The sequence below is a fragment of the Cariama cristata genome, unplaced genomic scaffold, assembly GCF_000690535.1.
Source record: "Cariama cristata isolate BGI_N322 unplaced genomic scaffold, ASM69053v1 scaffold6365, whole genome shotgun sequence".
Lineage (NCBI taxonomy): Eukaryota > Metazoa > Chordata > Aves > Cariamiformes > Cariamidae > Cariama > Cariama cristata.
The window spans coordinates 73,030-96,236 of record NW_009615686.1 but is presented as its reverse complement, the minus strand read 5'-3'; the positions used below and the strand labels follow the sequence as shown (position 1 = coordinate 96,236).

Genomic DNA, 23,207 nt, shown 5'->3' with positions numbered 1-23,207 from the left:
TTGTGTTTTGCCCCCCCCCCCCCCCCCCCCCGGCCATTTCATTTATGACACTTGGTCATACTCCATTCCACAAATTAACTATTTGTTTGTTCTTCCTGTTTATGAATAATACTTCATTTTAACCAAATTCCATCAAAATGGATATCACGCTTTCAGCTTCTAAATCTGAGAGGATAAAAAGAGATATCAGATTTTCAGTGTACAGATCATCTTAAAATTACCTATAACGTAATCACAAACAATAACTTCGGAGTAGCTACTGTCCCATCAACACCTGTGACTAAGAACTGTGCAAGTAAATTGCATCAATCCTATATATAATGCCAAGATCATAAATATAGCCTTCCCAGTCAAAAAACATGAATTTACTGAATCACTTGTTATTTCCACTGCAAAATTCTGTCAACTTCCTCCATGCTTTTGGCTGTTTATAAGTGTATGTCTGTTCAAGGAGCTATTAAGTTTAACCTAAGAAAAATAGGTTAGGAGGATACCTAATAATTCATGGAATCAACACCCAAACAGTAATTGCTATGATGCAAATCTTGATCACCATTACTGTAATTTCTTATTTCAATTTATAGATTTTATGTGCTAATATAATTATATCACTTCGTTTCTCAAAAATTTAACATTTGTCTTCCAAACCACATTTGTCTTCTGTCAAATGCGTTTATTAATACCTATGGAAATGCCAATATTTCCTGTTCTCACATCTGCTTAATCTCGTTGGAGTAGCTGTAGTGGAACATTTCCTTTAAATTAGAAAGCTAAGCTGCTAGGTATAGGTCAGACAAATTTGTATTTTTCTTTTAGGGTTCGGGTTGCACTCTGATATTTTCCTGGGGAAAATACAGTACTTCTCAGAAATGTCTTTCTGATCCACAGATTAAAAATCAACCACCATACAAAGGATTGTTCGTATTATTCGTAAGACTGAATAACTTTTTAGTTGTTTAATTGAACAACTTTTTTACTGTATTTAAATAAGAACTAACAATCTGGCCTCCAGAATTTGAGCACTGAATAAAGAAAAGTTACATTTCTTTATATTTTAACTTTCAACAGCAATAACAGTGAAGTGTTTTCTGCAAGAAAATAAATCCTAAAGCTGATTTTTACTTCTCATACTGGGGAGCAGGTGAACCTGTAGGTTGTGACTTGGTTTTCTGTGAAAACAAAAGGAAATTGTATGCACCATTTTGATGTCATTTGAGTCAAGGTATGTTGCAGATAATTTATTTCAAGCTTGCTCTGCTATGGAGATACTGAACTGTGGAAGGAAGAGTGAGAAGGAAGAACAGGCAAATTAATTCACCTAATTTCTGAAACTGCTGTTTACAAAAAGTATATCTTTAATAATTCTTAACATAATAGAAAAATGCAATGCTTTATATTTGTAATACCATGTGTTTTAACTATCAAATGTAAGTAAGCAATGGAAACAGCAAATCGGCCGCTTCCACACATTTGGAGGAGCTGTTGATTTATGAATACCTGTCCAATGATTTGTGCTAACGTGAACAATTGTGGTGCTGAATGTGTGTAGATGGGAAACGCAAAATTTTTGTCAAAACAAGTATGGATCTCATGCAGCATTCATATTAAATTAAAAAAATCCTATTATTGTCTTTTTTTTTTTTTTTTAAATCTTGCTAGAAAAGTAGTCAAAAGTAACAATAATTTCAGTGCTAAATGCTGCGGTGTGGCTCAGTGCTCTGTCACCCATAGCCCGTGTAGCCTACTTGAGACCTCTAAACCCACGAACTTTTAAGTCTAAAAAAACCCAACCCAATCCTGCCTCTTCAGGCTCTCCTTTTGCCACATCATTTTCTTTTGTATACGTAATTTTTCTGCTTTCACCCACTCGTTCTCTTTACTACAGGAACTGCAAAGATTTGATTTTTGATCACCTTCAACCATAAGCCTCAGTCTTTCCACCTTATTTATACCCGTCAGAGGTACGTGGGCTGATACCATAATTAGCGACAGAGTCCTCTGCCAAACTTGATTTCCCTTCACCACAAAACTACCTGCTACCAGCAAGGAGGTGGACACTTATTTCAGGTAAATATTTATCACTGTGTCACAGAACCCCCTCTAAGAATATTTATTTTTCAACTTCATTTTGGAACATATTTTGTACACTGGAAACAGCAGCAAATCTCTCACTCTCAGTTTTTCCCCTCTAATCATGACCTCTGTTAGTCAAATATTTTCTTCGTGAGACCTTAACTATCCAGTCTTACATAGGAGTGAATGTTATAAAGTTTACTATTCTAAGTAAACATCTAAAAAATTTATTTTAGCTCTATTTACTGGAACATTTTCTTTCTGACAAAATATCAAGTCTACAGAATTTTGCACCATCAGGAACTGATTTTCCTCAGCAATTAGGAAACCTTTTTGAAACCAATACCAGAGTGCATTAGTCTCCTTAGTGTCACCTTTTGCATCTTTCTAGGTTTGATTCTTGGTTTAAATCTACGGCATAGATCTACCTCAACATGTTTCTTAATTCTTCATTAAATCACCTTAAGAGGTCTTCTGAAAGAGTTTTCTTTTTTCCTATCCATACAGGGATGTGCTACAGAGCTGGAATGAGCAGGCAGACCCACCAAAACCAGTTTGTTAGGCATCCAACCGCTCCACAGGACTAAGAGATTTACCAGCACTTCATCTTTGCGCATCTTGGAGATAGACTGGAAACACAATGTTCAAGTCTCCCTAACATCGCCGTGTCTCAACTGTTTCAAGAGTCTATACCAACTTGGTTGTTTCCACTTTGTTTAGAAACATACTTTAACTGCAGAAAAATAGGTATCTATAATCTTCAGCTTAGAAATCATAGTCACAGTGCAAATCGTAAGATGAAATGCCAGGCAACAAAAAGACAGTCGGGACTCAGCATCTCCCTGACACATCTGACTCTGCTGATACTTTAATCCAGTTCAAAACACCTTAAATCCAGGTCTGACCAACATTCTGTTGTTAGTGAAGCATTGTGTGAATGTGGAATTTAGCAAGTGTTGCATATTACTAACTACAACTGCATATATACAGACAGAGAAAGAAAAAATGTGAGAGAGCAAGCAAGCAGCTGTACCAGCAGTCCAAGTTAGCCCACAGCGATCTGACAACAAATCTTTAATTTGATGAGGAGGCTCCATTCAGCCAAACAACAATAGAGTTAAATCCATACTTATCTGATTCTGGCTTTTTTACTGAAACTCCCAAAGAGAGTATTAGTTGGTACTAATTGCTACTAGTTCTTCTCCACTAATAATTGGACAAATATCGTAAGCATTTCTTTTTCTCTTATGAGCACAGAAACACCCATCCATTTGGCAATGACTGACACCAGGATGCTACACTAGAAATCATAGCCTTAACGCTAACAGTTGTCTCATACAACCCAAAGGCATGTTTATTTTCTGTCTTTTTGCACGCCTTACAAACTAATATGAACAGTCCAGCCTCTCTCTTTAATGAAAGTTCTTGAAGAAGCATGCTAAAATGTTACTGCACAATCAACAGAAGTTTATTATGCAGCATCAAGGATTTAATAGGGTAATGATTATTCCTTATATGCAACATTACAACCATTAGTTTTTCATATATATATATATATATGTATATATTGTCCATTACATCAGTGGGATCTGGAATTCATATTTGAAACCACAAGGGAAAGAATCTGTATGTTTGTACCTTTGTATAATGCTTATAATGTGGTTTAGGTTGCAAATACTTTTCTTGGGAAAAAAAAATAAATCTACATTTTCTTATTTCTCTATTCAAAAATTATTCATTTATTTTGATGGAAGTACGAGGAGCATAGTTTCCTCTATCAGAGCAAACACATTAAACTGCAACTGAAAGGCAATGCATAAAGCAAATTCTAAACAAATCATAATGTCCTTTTACAGTAGAAGCACAGACAAGCCCCACGCTCAGGCAAACTAAACTGTAAGCTTGGTCAAGTATCTTGGCCTTTCATCACTAACCTCATCTAATCTTTTATGAGTCTTGACTCTGTTCTTCCCTGTGTTACTGCGATTCCACTACTTTATGCAGAAATCTTGCTGAGAACTACAGATTCATTGTTTTACAGTCCCTACTGCAGAAACACTGATACTGTGCAGGGCTGTCAGCTAGTGAAGGAGCATTACAGTAGTAATGGTTCTAACGCTGAGGTCCCCATCAAAATCTTCCTAGAACTACAAAATATAGATATGAGAAAGATAATTTGTTCTACAGAGTTGGATGATGGTTGGAAGGAGAAGTACAGAAAAAAGGGAAATTTTGGTATAAGGATGTAAAGTCATACAATTGCCTTTAAGTGTCACCTTTGATTCCACCTAAGCAGGGTCTACACTACTGTCCCTTACTTTTCTTTTTTTTTTTCCTTTTTCTTTTTTTCTTTTACCATTTTTCATTTATTTCCATCTACATGGGAACTTTTGCCTCAGCACACTAGTGGTTTGAAATGCAGTCTAATAAGCCATCTCTTCAGCACTTCCCTTATAGAAACGCTGGGTGTTCAGCACCTGTAGCTGCACACATTAAGTAGCCTGGCATTCAATTTCTGCATGTGTTGTCGAGTCACTATCACCAAAGGTTTTTAGGCTGCTGGTTACAAAACATGGGCAATCCCTTCTTGGAACTCTGCTCAGAAGAACTGAAAGCTCTGAATTGGATCCTTACTTCAGCAACAGCAAGGATACAGTGTTTTGAGGGATATGCTCTATTGTAAAGCCCCTTTATACAACTAGACTAATATGAAAGGAAGAAAAGAATAATCTGATCATACGGTGTTTTTTTCAGGATTTGCTTTTGGTAAAAATAATAACTGTTTTAAACCAAGGAATTAACAGAGCTCAAAATTACTAACCATTTATCACATAGCTAATAATGAATGAGGCACAATCATGTATTTTTTAAACAAAACCCACTATTAATATCTGAAGAAAATTACTTGTAAAAAAAGGACAAAATTCTGATTAGTTTTTCTTTAAAATAAAAAAGCATCTAATACAAAACAGAAAGGAAGACCAGAAGAGGGATTCAATGCATAACAAGCAACTAAGTAAAACACTCATTTAGGCTTTCTACACTGAAAATTAGAAAAGTGCACTCTAACACTACAGATCGCTATTATGACAAGTGTTGTCATCACAAACATAAACCAGTATGAATAAATTATTACCTAATCTCACTTTCCCATCTCACTTTCAATAAAGGCAACCAAGACAAGTCAGGGTGAAGATTTTCAAGGGTATGTCAGAAGACTGACACACTTCCAGGCACTGGGAATCATTGCTACGAATTCACAACAGGCATTAACTCCTGTTTCCCACCAAGTTTCAAACCCAGCTAGGGGACACAATGGCAAGACATGGTCACTTATGCTCTCGAAACTTCTATATGCATATTTACTTCACTTTTGCCTTGAGAAAGAGAATTATGAATCCATCACCATGTTGTTAAAAGTTGCAAATCCTATTTATTTCATGTTATTTAGTATTTGTGTGACATTTAAAATATTCAAAATGTTGTACAAATGTTGATAAACTGACAGTACTTTGATGAAGTAGATAGATGTTGTCATCCCAGTCTAAAGATGTGGGAAAACAAATCACAAAACAGACTGACCTATCTGAGCCTGCACAGTCTATCAGGGAAGATCCAGGAATCAAATCAGAAAAAATTCAGTATTCCATCTCTCATCATACCACTTTTCTTTTATTCTGAAACCCCTTTTACTCCTTTTTCTGACTCCTACTGTTATCAGCTGTCCACATTACTCTGTCTTTCTTTCTGCTGTCCTCCTACTCTCAATATGCTGGTATTGCTTCAAGTAGGCACATTAACCTGTAGACTCATACCTTATATGCTACATAGTTATTAAGTAGTTTCAAGATCTACAAATCTTTTTTCTTCATCTGTTCAGTGGACTATTCTGTATTCTAAAAGTACTGGACCGCTTGACACCTCTCAGGACCAATGCACATACTAACACAGCAACAGCAAAGAAGAATCTGCCCATGGTGGGGTGAAAACCCGTTTTCTGAGTGTCATGAGCATTTGAGATGTACAAAGTATTTGTAGCCCGAATAGGACTCAAAAGCAAAAACTTCTTTATTTCAAACCCTTTACCTCCACCTTTCTCTTCACCCAAAACAACAAAACCAAAACTAAATAAAACTATAAAATTTCTTCCAATTCAAACACTCTATCTAGTCAAATGTTTAGCAATTAGTCTGAATGTACCTGTATTATATTACTTACAACAAATATAAGCAAATTTTTCAAAAGTCTCTTCAAATCAAGATGCAAGAATGGTATATTTTGAAAATGTAAAATGGGACATTCTGATCATATCAAAATTTAAAGAGAAATCCAAAGGAATTGTTTTCACATCAACTATTGCCCATAAACAATAATTAAATTTTCCAAAGATAAGGCAGATGCAGACCATTTTGAATGACATATTTCAAATCCACTCTACCAGAGTATTCCAGAAGGAGACTGGAGGTAAAATTTGAGGTAACCCTTCCAAACTCCATCTTTTTTTGACAGACCACCATAACCTTTACAGGATACTTTACAGACTGCCTTTGCCTCCACTTTGACCCAGCCAGAGACCGTGTAGCTATATTAGTATGAAGCTTAGCCAGATCCAAAACATTTTTCTTCTAAATAGGATTTAATTGGCTTTGGCTCAACACCACACTATTCACAGCCAAACGCCTTCCAGTTTGAAGCTGGATGACACATCTATAGATGCTTTAGCACAATATTAGAGAACGCTTATGTCTGTCTGCAAAATATTAGTCACGTTGGCTGTGGATCAGGTGGGAATGAGAATGGAAACGGATACATCATGTACATTAAGCAGTGTGTAAGCAGTCTTTCTCCAAGCCCTGATTGTTATAGTAAAATGGATAACAGCAGGACACACATCTTCAAGCCCCAAGGTTTCCAAAATGCACTACAATAAAAAACTTGTATCAGTCTTGCCAGAGACATGTAATGTCATCATACATTTTAAAAGGAGACAGTCACCCCAAAACAGCTATTCTTTCCAGCAGGGACACTAGATGCGGAGGGTTAATATCCTGACTATGAACAGAGAACCTCTTAATCATAAAGGCCTCATCCCACCGGCTTTCTGCCTGGGGTCTCAGCACTGCGGCAGAAGGCGTTGCACCAAAGCCGCAGCCTTCAGAAGTGCAAACATCACACAAGGGCAGAAATCCTGGTTGCTTTCAGTCAATGATTAGCATGCTGAGCACACAGGAGCAAGGAGAACAACCAGGATTTAGCCAGAACAATCAAAAAGATTAAGATGAAGAAAATTAAAAAAGAGATATGCCCTGGTGGCAGAGGGATTATGTTTATTGCCAACTATCCAAATAGAGTAGAGATTACACCCAACTTTAATTATCTCTTTCCTCCTCTCACCCCAATTTCTTCCACGTCACACTTGTCTTGATCTGACAAGTGAATATTCCCTTCTAACAGCAGTGGTTTTCACAAGTCCCTTAGGTATACAGACTTAGGAGAGAATATTTTGGGAGTTAATCATAGAATCTCCATAAAATTTAGGCTGGAAGGAACCTCTGGAGGTCATCTAGTTCAAACCCTGCTCAGAGCAAGGACAGTTAAAATCAGGTTGCTCAGATTATTATCCAGTTGAATTTCAGATTTCTTTTAATATTAAGCGCCTGTATGTGATTCATATTTCTCTGCAATAAGAGCGGTGAAAAATCTCCTAGACAATAAATATAAAATAGTAAACAATGATAGAACATAGCATAGAAACTTACTTATTTTAGAAATCCCCTATCTTTTTCTTGTGGGTATCTTATTGCTCTTTATATTTGAGCTGATTAGGTATTATTTCCTTTCTTTAAAGAAGCAAGCAATTGATCAGGCATCAAGAATAACTGAATGAAATTGTCATGTAAATTTGCAGGTGAATCCATATTCCTTTTGTGAAACTCTTCCATCATTAATCCAGAACACAGGCTGGGATAAATGTGTATTTTTTTTTCCTCTCTATCTTTTCATTTGCAGAACCAAGAAAACATCAGATAATTTCCTACTGGCAATTTCTTTTTTCCTCTTCACAGCTGGATACTAGACCGACATACACGATATTTGCTCATAGCATCCAATTTTTTGAAAGGTAATTTCTTCCACCTGATTTTGTGAATTGCTCCAATCATGACAATCCAAAAAAGAAAGAGTTACTGACATATAACAAGATGAAAGCTGTGATGGAATTTATCCTTTACAGATATAAAGATGAATCTTAGAGCAAATTATAACAATCACTATGCAAACCAATCAAACCTAGTTTATGAAAGCAGACACACTTTGTTTCCTGTCATGATCCTTACCCCACTGGCTCCCCTAAAGTTCCAAAATACTTGTATTAAAGGATCACACCCATCTTCACCAAGTTTTCAACATTATCCACATCAATATAATTATGTCTCGCAGGCTTTAGCCTTTGAAATGATCCTACTAATAATACACAAAGGTTCTGTAACACTCAACCTCACTTTTGTAAATGTTGCATAATGTATTTATGTTTTAAAGAAAATAAGTCTGGATGCCAAAAATAGGCTGAACAATTCTACTTTGTTATCCTCTGTAAGATCAACACTGGATTTCTCTGCACTTATCTGTAAGTAAAAAACTTCCAGAGGTAATAGTCAAAAGAACAAGTGAAATCCATCAAGTAAAAGACTCTGTTCAAGAAGCTAAACCCTGAAGAGAATTTATCCTCAGAAGATATAATAGGAAGCATATGAACAACAAGCTAAGCACCATTAGATCAGGCACTATGAAACTGCAATCTCATTATTCCTCTGTAAAAATCCCATGTGCAAATATACTCATTTCAACAAAAAAAGCACCCAGACAAACAAGGGTAAAAAGCCCCACACTCTACGGAGAGCTGGTCAGCTTGCCAGCAGCAGACTAGTTTGATCGCTGCCCATCTGATCAGCAAACACTTGCGTTTCTTCTGTGCCTTGCTTCTTCTGCTGGTTAGGTTCTGGCTTTACACTTAAGACTCGAAGCAATATGACGCAAAAAGACAACTTTTTCATTCTACTTTTTCTCCTCTGCAAGAGCAGTAACATGGATTCCTGCACATGTAAACAATATAAGGAATGATTACTGAAAACTAACAGTATAATTAAAGTATTACTGATCAAAATTAATCTATTTTATGCAAATGTATCCAACAGAACAATAGCAGGTGAAAAAAAATAAAAAAGAGTAGGTGTGCCTTCTCTTTCCTTACACACTGTACATCTGTGTCGTGCAACCACAAGTTAGGTAACAGTTGTAGATATGATCATCTCATTGCTTCCCCTTAATCAAAAAGAAAAATTAGAAAGTTACAGGGACTATGAAGAAGAAATAAAACTAAGTGATACTTGGAACATGATTGTCACATGTTGTAAATGTCGTCTATCCTTTTTCCCTTCAGAAATATCATCTTCGGCCATAACCTCAAAACATTCTATTAAAAAAGTATTATTTTTTCCATGAGTGATCATGTAATTTAAGGAAGTTCTAAATTTTAAATTTAAGCCTTTTTTCCCTTTTTTTTTTGTAACTGTTCTGTAAAATTTTTGCTAAGTAATCTTTAATTATGTATCCACAAGTACTCATACTACAAATACTTTATGGATTTAATGGTGGTAGAATATTGCATAAAAAGAACATAAGCAGCATTTACTTTATTTGTGCAGTCTTGACCAAGGTTCCCTGCCTCCTCTGGTTAGATATTTAATCATGCATTCTTCACACATTTGTAATATATAATAGCCCTTTTTATAAGGTTATGCAATCACCAGCAGCAAAATATGATCATCTTATTTGTCTTGTTTACATGAAGAATACCCTGGCTCCGTTAAAATTTTCTCATCATACAAGATATGATCTTTTTCTATTGCATAAATATGTGACAACAGAACGTCACCTGTCATGATAAAAGACAGCATATTCTCATCTCTTATCTTTAGGTATGATTATACATATCCAAAAGATGACACCTTCAAGAAACCACATTATTTAACATTCAGAATGAGTAAAAATCAATGATAAGAAAACATGTGGATGCTAGACTCCACAAGACTAAAGGCTAAGGCACATCAGTAACATTTGAAAAATGAAATTAGGACTGGATTTTGCAAGATGACCCCCTGTAGCATCACAGCAACAAAGTTATGCAAAGCTTTCATACAACTGAAGGGCTCCTCTGAAGGCTCTGCTTACTGATTTCTGGCAGAAAAGGTCACAGGCTATGTCGGAGGGATTTTCAGCAGGGCTAAAAGGCAGGAAACAGTTGGAAGGATTGAAGAAATATTTCACAGGCAGTAATAAAAATTTTATAGGGTTTGTATGTGAAGCTATTTAACTGATCTGTTTGTAAAATTGTCCAAGATTAAGCTCAAACTATATTTTTCTATAGCATTTGCATTTTGGAATGACCATTAGCTACTCAGTTACATATAAACAGTGCTTTATTTAGTTTGTTAAAGAAGAAAATGAAGAACTTTAATATAAACTGACAAAATTATTATTCAAAGAGAGAGAAAGCAGACAGAGGTTAAAAGCAGTAAGAAACCAGAAAATATTTCTTATTGATAACAACCGTGCTCTCCCCTCTGGGACTTTAATTAGGTCTCTCCCCTTTAAGAAAGAACATTGTTTCTAATTTCCTTATTACTCTTATGGTAGCATTCAGGGATTCAGAGGAATACTTAAATACATATTCATAAAAATGATTGAGAAAATATTCAGCATTTTGGATCAGCGGATAAATCCTGAATTAAGTCTCCTCTTGACTCATGCTTCCATTAATCTCCTCCCTAAGGTCACACTGGCTTGCACTCCATTTTGAAGCATTCGTCCGAGTATCTCGTTTCCTTCTTTTCACTGTCAAAGCTTTTGAAACTTCTGACTGAGTAGTAGCACTGGGCTGCATACACCCGTGTTTCGCAGATGAAAAAAAAAGGCATAAATAATTCTTTATACTGCTTCTTTTCACAAATGTAGCTGCCAGTTCAAAATGATAAACCAACTAGAGAAAACGTGTGTGACAAGCACAGGATTTGGAGCTCTTGCCAGCAGTCTCCCACAGCAGGTTGGTGGTAATCATTCAGTTTTCATTGCTGTCTCATTCTACGCTTAGTACGAGAGCTTTGCTACTTTCTTCTAGCTGCACGTCCTATATAAAATCTGAAGTTATGTTCTCATTTATCTGGGATTTGTCAGTGCAAATATGTTACTGCTAGTGATTTGAAGAGTTGAGCTGAACTACAGCTCTCGATTATTATTTTTTTTTTTGCAGTGAGTTTTGTGTTTTCTCCTCCAGCCTCACTGATTATTTTCCTTCATGCCAGAATGACAGTATCAAAAATTATCCCAGTAAGGAGCCAGCATCAGCAGCAGGCAAAGTAGGCAGTAGCCTAGGACAGCCGACAGCTTGTTTTATCTGTGTCTGAAAAGAGAGGGACTGGCTGTGCTGGTCACTGACCTCTACTTACACGACTTTGCTCACTGTTGCCAAAGGACCGAGGGGGAAAGGAGGCATCTCTCTTCCCAGCAGTAGTACCATTACCAACATCAACAGGAGCAGAATGTCACTTCTCTTTCCACCTCTTCCCGTACCTCCTCTTTGCAGGAGAACATCCAGTTCTTCATCCACTCACTGACCCTCCCTATCACCCCGCCAGGTCCCTATCAAAGAACAGTGATGAGTGCTGGAAGAAGGAGGGGGGCAAGAGGAGGAGGTAGATGGCTGCGTGGGGCAAGGGATGTGTTGGTCTTAAAAGTAAGAAAGATCCTAGATGGACTGGACACAGGCTGGAATAGGAAAGAGAAAAAAAAGACACCTTAAGTCTTCTGAAACTTGGGGACTCCTCCCTGCCTATAAGAGCATTTCCTAGGCTCTCTTCCACCAGCATCATTTTCTGGTTAAAATCTGCCAAGTCCTCTTAGTTCCCTCTGCCACCAGTCAAAAAAACCCCAATATTGCTACTGTCAAGAAAACGTGATTTGGCTCTAACAGAAAAATTACGCTGTGGAATAAAGGATCTCCCATTCCATAGGCAGCTTCCTCCATCTTCTTTACTGTTTGCCCATAATTTGCTAATTTCATGCTTGTCTAATTTAATATTCTCTTCTGTTGCCTCAAACTACATCTCTATGTATGCTCAAAAACTACATGTCTCTATACGCTTATAATCATACTGTATGCCAATGTCTCATAATTACTCCTGCCAGAAACAGAAAACAGTACAAGTCAGAAGAGCAAGAGAACTAGATAGATTTTAGAGCTCTATCAGCCATGCCCCTTCAAGTTACTCTGTTTTGTAGGACAGCAGGTCAACAGCACCAGTAACTCCCATTCCTGTCCTTCCAGTATATGGTTCAGGGCATCTCTCAATCATCCACTTCCTAAAGATGCATAATTTTTTTCCATACAAACCCATATGGATTTGGTTCATACAACATCACTTATACAGAACAGCCCATAACCTATTTTTCTCCCATACTCAATCAACTCATACCTATTGAGCCTGAAAGCCACTAAATCAGTTTACAAGCTCAGAGCAGGTCCCAACATTACCCCTTTTCCTAGAAACACTCCAGTTGTTCCTGTATTAACTCCATCTATTCTGGAATTTCCTTTTCACAAAATTTCTACTTTGACAGGTAGGAAAATCAACTAATCTGTTATTAACTTTTACCAGATATATCTATACACAATGTATACCTTCTGATTGGTTTTACAACATTTACAAGGTCCTCAGTATGTAATAATTAAACCATGAACCATCCCTACCATGTTTTGTTCACCACATCTGGAAACCGCTAGAGAAAAATAAAACCCTTAACATCTACAGACTGTTTTCTAGAAGGAGAATAACTGTGTCCAAGATCCAAGAATTTGTGTATTCTAGGTGATTTAGGGAGATTTGAAGACCGATACCAATGACATCAGAGGTTAATCGAGCATTTAAAACAGAAGCTAACACATTCAAGGGTGAGGAAAAAGAGAGACACACCGCCAGAAGAAACGTGAACCTTCACTGTGACAGTAGGCAAAGGTTGGAGGCACTTGTTGCAGGGAACAGTACGAGAGCAACTCTGAGTTTGAAGACAAAGCACAGCTTGGAGATGTGTCCTCCATGAGAAAGCCTTGTGAATCTCATGGGACCCCGAGCCACCAGAGAATGCTCCAATGGGTCCACAAATGAGCAGGGGATGTTGCATACCCACTTGTGACCTTGTTTCTATGCGTCGATCTGTGTGTCTTTTGCACTATTGTTGCTTTTAGAAGTCCCTCACCTATTACATGCAAATGATAAGACTGAGATTTCCTATGCCCTGGAGAAGGAACACAGCCAGCGACTGCGACAAGTGAATGTTACATCTTGTCCCACATACTTAGAGTTCTGAAAAGCTGTTTGAATATGTTACTGGAGTAGGCTGCTGGCTTACTTGCCAAGGAAATTTACCGCAACTAGAAGAAAGTCCACCAAATTAGATCTCCTCCTCCCAACCCCAGAGGAGGCAGACTAAACTCTGTGTTTATAATTTTGCCTAACAGAAGTCCGTATTTGTGGTACGAATGGAACAGAAACTATCATCCCAACTCCGTTGAAGATGTTTTCTCAGATACTGTAACAACTGCAATTTTTAAATTGTCTTTCAGAAGGCACACTATGGTGCCAGTAAAACCCCAACATGCTGTCTGGAAAGTTATCTACAAAAGATTCCAAATGACATTTTAACAGAGAGAAAAGGGTCTGAAGTCAGTGTGTAGGTCAAACAAATCAATCAAAAAACACACTTAATTTTCTTCCTCTCTGCCGCTCTGACTGGTTCAACTACAGATGGCATGATGTTATCCCCCTCCAAGTCAGTTTGCTGACTGCCTCCGTCAAAAATTAATTGAAAGAAGTGGATCCTACAATTTAAAATGAAATAGGCTCAGCAGGTGAGTAAGCTTTGTCAAGATTGATTACTAAGTATTGATTTTCCACCAATTGTACAAGTTACACTCCACAAGGCCACCTGCACATTAACCTAGAATATATAAAATCACCTCGGGCTAACATTTATCGAGAGGTTTGTATTTTCAAAGGATGCAGTCTCTAGCTCTTTTCCTCACACGTACTTTCAATGGCATTCATTGGACAGCATTCACACTTACTTCACCATGAATAACTATTATTTGTAGTTTCCTTTTTCAGAAAAAATGTAAGATAACTACCCAGGAAAAAAACTTTATATAACCTAGTGTTAACTTAATTGTAAAAACTGTAAAGGTAGTCAGTTAGGTTCTCCTATGATATAAAGGGAAGAGATGCTGGATGCAGCAACAGCAGAGTGGCTTACTGCGGTCTGGAAGCTTCTGCTTGGTCCGTCTGAAGCTTCTCGCCCCCTTCCACTTCCATGGTGCAGTAGACAATTCGATTGGGAGCGACTGACTTTAAACCTTGTACCTCCATTATAACAATCTGAGGAAAAGAAAGCAAACAGTTTGTCCTTCAGAAAACATCACAAAGCACAGCTATTGCAGTACTAAGTTCCACGCAGATAAAAAAAAATAAAAAAATTCCCAAACCTCACTCACTCAAATCTTCACAGAAAGAGAAGAGTTTTAATTTTGCCTTCTTTTTCCACTTTCAAAAACATATAGTAGGAATTGAAATTTTTGCTCTGTTTCTACTTGGACATGACCAAAACCTCATAATTTAAATCATAATTTAAATGCTCGTAGTTGAATTTGAGACTAATGTCTAAATATAATTCTAAATCTTAATACATGAGGAAATGTATCTTTTAAGCAGTCATCTAAATAAGTATTTAGAGAATGAATAGGTTACTCAGTCAGACAAGTAAACAAGACGAGTAAGTACACTGATCACATCTTGAAAGGTTAATTGCAGTGCTGTGACACTGGAGGTTGCAAACCTTGAATCTCTGAAGCGATTTGGCGTTGTGCTGAGCATGAGACAGGTCAGAGCATCGCTATCAGCGGCTGTAATTTTTTTCCTCCCGCTCCCTACCTCTTTTCCTTCTCCCAGCTCAGGACTTGCAGTCAGGTTCAGTGTGCACACAGGGACGGGGTGGGAAGAGAAAGGGGAAAAAGCCACCTCTACCAGCTGTACCCCAAGAAATTTCCTCACCAGGGAAATTCTGAGCTTGGCAGATCCCATAGCTTTTCAGCTCCTCTAAACTATTCAGTTATAGCTCAGAAGAGCCAAAGGCAGCCCTACTTCAAATGTTCTCTGCCTTTTATAAACCTTACAGTTTGTCACAGTGTGAAATTATTGGAATTTTTACACTTCAGATGTTTCTAATTCAGAGAAGATTTGAGAAGAAAGTCAGGTTTCCTTGCTTGCTTTGGAAAAGCTGCTTTTCTTTCCAGTCCCATTTTGGCCTCGGAGAAGAAACTGGGAAAAATGAGGTCCATTTAATCAGCAGAGCAGTTATCCTCAACTGAACTATACACGAAACCCAATATTTGTTTGATTGTTTTAAAAGTGACAAGAGTAATGACTACCTTTGGTCTCATTAGAGGTAATTGGTTTCTTAGGTCAGGAAGCAACTACTAAAATATTTTGCTATTAAACTGTCTGTATATTTGCCAATTTGTTTCAAGTATGTTAAGCCAGACTTCACCTCTAGCTGTAAAACTCTTTGTACTTTAAAACTCCCAGAACCTTAGTAATAGTTAGATGTCTTGTAAAATTGCTCATTTGGTAATATTACAGTGAGATAAGAGTCATTGATCATTCAGAACGTTTTTACATTACTCATAACTTATCAACACTGCCTATTACGCTTTATAAATAAAAACAACAATTCAGGGAGAATGACATAATCATCTCTCTTTTCCATCTTTTGTGGTCCAGGAATTCAGGTAGTTATCAACGTGATCAATGATCACTGAGGGACTGCACTAGAGATCCTTCCAGCTAATACTGCCTATATGGTCTTTCCACATTCCAAACCTATGACTTTGTTGAATGTAGACTTCAACTTTATCCATTTTTATGTTGATACTTCTTTTCCTTGAGTTTCCAATGTAATTGCACAGTACATTTGCCTGTAATCCAGCAATCCTTGATTCCAGCAACAGAAAAAAAGTTACATTTCATTAGGACGGAAACTGTCATTAACTGATTTGCTAGCTCGTTAGCTGTTAAACACCTTCCTAAATATCACTTGTCTATTTCTGAAACTGCCTGAAAGCTGAAGAACATCAGTGATTAAGTCTTCTCTGACTACTTTGATATTCTGTTTATTTATTTTACAAATTTCTGCAAACAGGCTATTTGAGGAAACATCCAGTTTGCAAAACCAGTCACTGCTGCAGTGATGCGCAGGGGTGTCTCTTCTCTTAGCCAGCAAGGTCCATTCCCACCAGAACATTATAAATGTGACTAACATCTTTTGCTGTTCTGTCTTAACAACAACATGCAGAGGCAGCATGAACCCCAGCCACTTCCTCCCCCTCCCGCCACGAAATTTTCATCGAGTTCTTATACTGTGTCCTAATGCTTAGACATGGTATAGATTTCCTGTGCGTTCATGTGCCTGTGCAGCAGCCCGCAGTGGGGATTTTGCTGGTTACCCCACAATTTGGTTAAGTCACACCACAACAGACATGACATGGATATGTTTCTGCGTTTTTCAAGGAATGTGAAATTGTGCACATATGACATCACATTTTCCAAAAATAAAGTATTCTGTCTCCAAGGAAATGCAACCAGCTTTTCTTATTTGCCCATTTGCATAGAAAAAGAGCAGACCTTCCATGTTTCAGCTTAAATGAGTATCAGTTCAGCTGTTTCCTTTTGCCCTTACATCCTCTGAGATTTAGCTTCCCAAGAGTAAAATATGCACATACTTGTACAGCAAGAAACTCAACCCAAGTAGTTAACACCCCGTTTAAAATTAAAATTTGCCCTACTAAAAACTGCAACACGTAGAGTAATACTTTAATTCTTTGTCTTGCACAGGATGAACTGTAGATTAGTAACCTTGCAGAACATCTGTGTGTTTTCTTTATTGGTGATGGGGAGAAAAAAAGAAAGAAAGAAAAAAAAAAGCTCAGTTCACCAGACCTAATAGTCTACATTTCTGGTGTGAGGGGGGAAGGGCTGTAAACACAGCAAAACTGTTCCAAATTTACCAGAAATCTTTCCTGATATTTTTCATTTTGTGATTGTTTCAATCTTTTACTGTGCTTTTCCCCCAAATATCACATCATTTTTACTACATACTTAATATTTCTCTCTAGAGGCACAGTGAAAGCTTTTCTTCTTACATCCCTCACCAAGCAAACTTTCTTGAAGACAGAAAACATTATCGACAAACTTTTTCAGGTACTTTTTAGGTGCTTCAGAACTACTCTTTGTTATTGCTATTTATGGACCATTCCAGGCTCAATATTCCACTTGAGGCAGACCCAGCAGATGTGATGGAGTCACACGGGATTCAGCACAGGAGTTATAAAAGTACTTCATCATTTCATGCCCTTCAGTACTAAAGCCTGCACTCCAGTTTCGCACGCTTGATGAACTAATACTTTTTGGCATATAGAAGTATGGATCTTACTACTCTTTGAAAGTTGATGTTGGGCTTTTACATTACTAGCTAGTAACATTAAAATTGCATACAGTGGGATAAGTCATTTCTCTATTATACAAAGGATTGAAACTTTTTCATCTGTCCATTTTTGACTTTTTTTTTAATCCTACGTGTTTATTGATGACATGAGGAAGAAAAATTGACTTGAATTTTCAACCTTACATGAAAAAAACAGATGCTTATTTCACTTAAGAAAAAGCATTGCTTAAAAGATGAACAATTTTTGTTTTAAAACATTTAACAATTTAAATATTTATTCTGTAACATTATCCGTTGTCTTAAACAAACAAAAGCCACTTCAAGTACATAGCACAAGTGTGGCAACTTCTGACCAACAGATACACAATACACACTCTGGAAATGTTTTGATTCTGTTATTATTGAAAGACAGATCAGCATTTCCTGATACGCACATTTGCAGAATTAGACCTGAGCTAGAATGCTGTCATCACATTTGTTTAAGTAACTGTATTTGTGGTTTCCTCTTGAAGTCAGGTGAGTTCTATATGGATTAGGACTGCATTTCTATAGACCAGACTTCCTGCAGAATCTCAGCAAACACGAGCTAGTTGCTTGAGGAAAATGCAGAAATTTATAAAAATCTGCTATTACCACCAGTAAAATGTTTTGTTTTGTTTATTCTCTAAATGCTTTCAGTGAGAAAACACAACTTGTTTGTAAAATTCTATGAATGAGTTCCTGATAACAACAGTGTTTCACTATTTTGTTCAAAAGTATACTTAGGTATTTGATGTACTGCAATTCATTTAAAGTTACATTTGTGTGGGAGATTCAACTGCCCACACTGCCGTGTGGGTCCAAATGCAAGTATTGCCGCAAGAGGAAAATGCATCATATAGCTGTATTCTAACTTCTAATTATCAAAGAGACAAAGAATAATTTATTTCTTTAACATGAAACTTTAGAATTGTCAAGGAAGGACTAATAACTAAAAAGTATCAAGACATATATATTCTAGTAATTTAAACTGTCAGCAAGTTCTCTGTGAAATACGTGATTACCTCTAACGTGAAGGAGAGGACCACATCAGACTTCGACAGCTGAACCTCGTTTTCATCTCCTATGTCCAAGAATGCAGAATTCTGTGATCGCTTTAACTTCTGCAGTTTAAATTCCGGCCCACCTTTAGACACTGGAAGACTTTCCAAATTTGCCATCAGCAAATTCACCGAAGACCGCAACTCTTCTATGTACATGTTCTCCATTTCTCTTGTTACAAATTTTGGGAATTTTCTTTCCTTGGAAGATACATTTTAAAAGTTAAGGAGGGAAAAAAATCATCTCACATTATACGTCATGTTATTTACTGATTTGCTCTCAGTTAAGAGATACCTAATAAAAATAAAAGTCTTACCTCCAGTATCCATCTATTTTTATATCCTCAAAACAGTAATAGAAAGACTAATCCCATCCCTTAAATACAGTTAATTTTGACAAGAAGAAATGTAACTTGAATTGAGAATTCCACTATATTTCTCAAATACAGTAGACAAAATGTCTCTCTGAACACGTCAAAAAAAATAAAGTAAGGGGCATTTGGAAAAACAGAACCTCTTGCCCCCACTTAACCACAAACCCAGGTTGAATATATACACATTAGCTATTTCTAATACACGTTTTAAGCATACCACTTGACAATATACCTTTTACATTACCTTCAAATATTTTATAAATTAACAAAATGAACTATTCACTAATAATTTGGTTATCTCATCCATTTCCCATGCTACCAAAAATAAGTCAATCATCACATTCGTGCTTCTAACATAAAGCTGTTAAACTACAACCACAATGTGAAATTCCTATAATTGTTTATTTCTGTTTTTAATAATAGATGATTAATTTTGAAAGTAATGCTGAATTATTACACACGGCACTATTTAAAACATAAGTTTTAGAATGGAGACAAAAATCACTTTTTTCCTCTGTAGGAGTTAGATAATAGCATGTAAATATTGGGTTTATGACAAAGAGGGAACATATAAGCATACATAATGCGTGTATGAACACGTACAGAGCCAATTTTATGCACAGTTACTCCCCTGATATTGAATATAGGGCAGCTTAGGAGAATATGACACTGAAGACTAAACAAAAATGTAAATAATTCTAAAATATATGTTTTACATATAAATGAGAAACAAACACTGCTCCCCACGTATTCTCTGCAAAGGTAGGCATCTTGCTCCTAAATCAGACAATTTCTATCGTTAGCTCTTATAAGGAGTATCATAAACTGTTTTACATTAAAACCTTTACAGTTGATTTTGTTTTAATAATGAAGACCAAGCCAATTGACTGTGACCCAAAACACCTGCAGCAAGTCCAGTGGTCTGGCTCATTACAGCATTACAGAGCCAGTATACTACAGACTGAAAAAGAAAAAAGAAAAAAAAGTTCTTCCCAGTCAGAAACTAAAAGTACAGGGTAAGGTTCAGGGTGCTCTAGCAAAAAAAAAACACAAACACACACACCAAAAAACAAAGAACAATTTAGACTGTTTTTCAAACTATACCTTATTCTGTGGGGATCATTCAAATAATAACATGCCAACACAGAAGACAGAGAAGACAGACTATTATGTTGTTAATAAAAGATCTTTCCTCTTCTTAACATGCTTTTTCCACCCCAATGTGGAAAACGTTTTACAATGCCTTTTGCTGTGTATTTTTTATGACTATAATCTTCCATGATTTAAGACAGCACTATCAGAATATATGGAGGCCTTTATTTCTGTAAAAGCCGAATGTTTGTAACCACTTCTCTCCTCCTTCACAAAACAAGGGTCAGGATCCTCCATAAAGACTCTGAGCTCTACAAATTTCACTCCTCCTATCCCCCCCCTTTTAATCTGCTTTTTTAAGATGGTGAATTTGTAACAAATTGCTATAGCACATAATATTTAAAATCATTTAGAGACACAACAAGAATAGTGAAGTTTTTTTCCCTATTTTTCAGTGCATATGCACAGCAATAGAATTATGTTGAATTGAAAAGCCCAGATCACCTGAAGAACACATCCCCCAGCACAAGCACTGGAATTTTGGGAACTCTGATTGCAGTATACTGGGGTATATCCTGAAACAAGGACCCTGGGGACAGAGGACTGATGAGGCTGCTGTACACACAAGCCTTCAGGTCTGGATTCTGAGGGTGCTAAAATGGATATTCAGGCTGTGTTTCTCAAGGAGAAAAGACACTGGGTAGTCTCTTCATAGGATCACATAAAAGTTCATCTTTGAAAAGCATAGCATCAGTTACAATAGATAGAAAACCCTGTTTGGTCATACATATTTTGATTTCAACTACTTTAAATTTAGCCATATGAAGAAACAGACGGGCAAATAGATGCACAAATTCCCCATTGATTTTACTCTGTCATAGATGCACATATTTCTAAGGTTTTGCTAAATCATCTTTTCTGCTAAAATGAACTTCTCATATACAATTAACAACTTGTAAAATCAGCAAGTAATGTATTATAGGAACCAGGAATGAGACCTCAACAACAACAACAGAACTATATGAGAGATTTCTCTTTAGCTGTGATGATCTTTTGAGACTGCAGTTTAATAATTCTCTGACAGGCAGGTAATCACTGAAAACTCTTTTCTTTACCATCAAAGACACTAGAATATATAAGCCAGTATCAAAAGCTTTTTACCTTGGTTTTGAGCTCTGAGAATAAGGGTCGTATTTTGCAGCATTTGACTGCTTAGGCTTAAATGACCTTAATAATTCTCACAGCTGCTAGAATTAGGACTATCTCTCTCAGTCCACAACAACAACAACAACAAAAAATCTGTATTTTAAGTAGTTTAAAAGAGATGTATGAAAACTCTGATTTGTGACTTGGATGCACCATGTAGGACAAATAAGGATAAATAAATTTGTCTTTAAAAAAGTCTATGCTGTGCAGTGTATGCACATTAGAGACAGAACAAACAAGATTTATACAGTTTAAATAGTGCCCATAATTTTCACTTGCTTTAAAATTAATTTGAAACTTTTATGGACAGCATTTTGCTTTTCAAGAAGACTACACCTCCAAGTTGTTATTTATGAACTTCATAGACCTAAATGATTTTTTTTCTTTTAAAAAAAACAAGCAAATCCTAACTGCTTTACAATTAATATCATATTAATATAATATACTTTTTTCCTGCACACACACACTATAACATACATGCTTCCAATATTTTGTAACTTCTGGAGCTAAAGGTGAGAAGGCAACAGAGCAAACATAGGATTATTGGACAACTTTGACTACAAGCCCAGGCTTCACAAAAGATTGAAAAGACTTGAGATAGATTGCCTTTCTGTGCCAAAGGAGTCTTTCCCCCAAATTTAATAAGGTATGGCTGGGGACAATACCAATCCCACCTGTGATATTTGATATAGAAGGGCATAATCCTGCCCACTGAAATAAAATCCAAGCTATAGGAGAGAAAAATAGGCTTGGCTTTCTAAAATTTAGAAAAAGAATTTATAATTTACCCAATCATCACTAATTTGACCTACAAGACTCACTTATAGTTTGTTACTTGCAATACTAATATAACCATTATGAACTTAATCTATAAATGTAAACCATTTTAGAAATATTTTAAAAGTATATCACATATAACCAACCTGTAGTAAGACATAAACATTATGGTTATACCCTAAGCACCGCATAATACACTTGTGTATATAAAAGATGACTTATTTTAGTTTCAAAATACATAATCCCAAATGTGCAAATAACATACCCTTTGTTTCACCACTGGACTTGCTGGTGAAGGAAACGTAGGATCACAACATATGACTTTCCAAAACCAAGTTCTGCTTTCTCCCTACCCCTGTTGACACAGATACTCCAGAGCAGAAAGAAATACATCTGCCAGATTGTTTACATATGATCTTCTGTGTAATTTTAGAATCAGAAACTGGAAACACACACTATGTATTGTGCCACTCAATCTCATATGAAGATATGTTTTTGATACATGAAAACAACCACTTACCCTTGCCATTTGTTCTGCCAACTGTAGTCGTCCATCTAGTTCACGTCTGATCTGGGCTGCTTGCTCATCTCCATTATCCAACTTGGACAGAGAACAAAAATAAAGTTAACCGTGAGAAACATGCACTATATTTTAACTTTATAGCAAGTAATGTAGTTCAAAACAAAATAGAAGTGAATGGCATCCTTCTCATCAAATCAGTGAAACAGTAAGCAAATACATGGGTTTGAGTCTTACCAAGATGAAAGAAATGTAATGGCCCTCCGTTACCCCTGGCAGTCAGGGTCTCTGAAGGGTAGCCAGCATTCCCTTGAGGTTTTAATACTCAGGCTAAACAGAAGAAGCATTATTTCCTTATGAAAATAGAAGCTGAAAACATTTCTCCACGAAGCAGAAAACTGGATTGACAGACTGGCTTAGAAAATTTTTGCAAGAAAATCTGCTCTTCTGTGCCATGAGTTCCTGTATAGGACTACATAG

General features: G+C 36.6%; 1 protein-coding gene across 1 annotated transcript in view; it reads right to left on the bottom strand.

Annotated features, from left to right (window-relative positions):
• The window catches only part of LOC104161451 (calcium-dependent secretion activator 2-like), a gene marked incomplete at both ends in the record, with an annotated part of 128,863 nt that overhangs the window by 40,695 nt on the left and 64,961 nt on the right, over window positions 1–23,207 (bottom strand). The window contains 3 exons of the mRNA XM_009699902.1: window positions 14,437–14,558; window positions 18,723–18,959; window positions 22,728–22,808. Coding sequence (XP_009698204.1) covers window positions 14,437–14,558; window positions 18,723–18,959; window positions 22,728–22,808 — 440 coding nt within the window. The remainder of the gene's footprint in view (window positions 1–14,436; window positions 14,559–18,722; window positions 18,960–22,727; window positions 22,809–23,207) is intronic.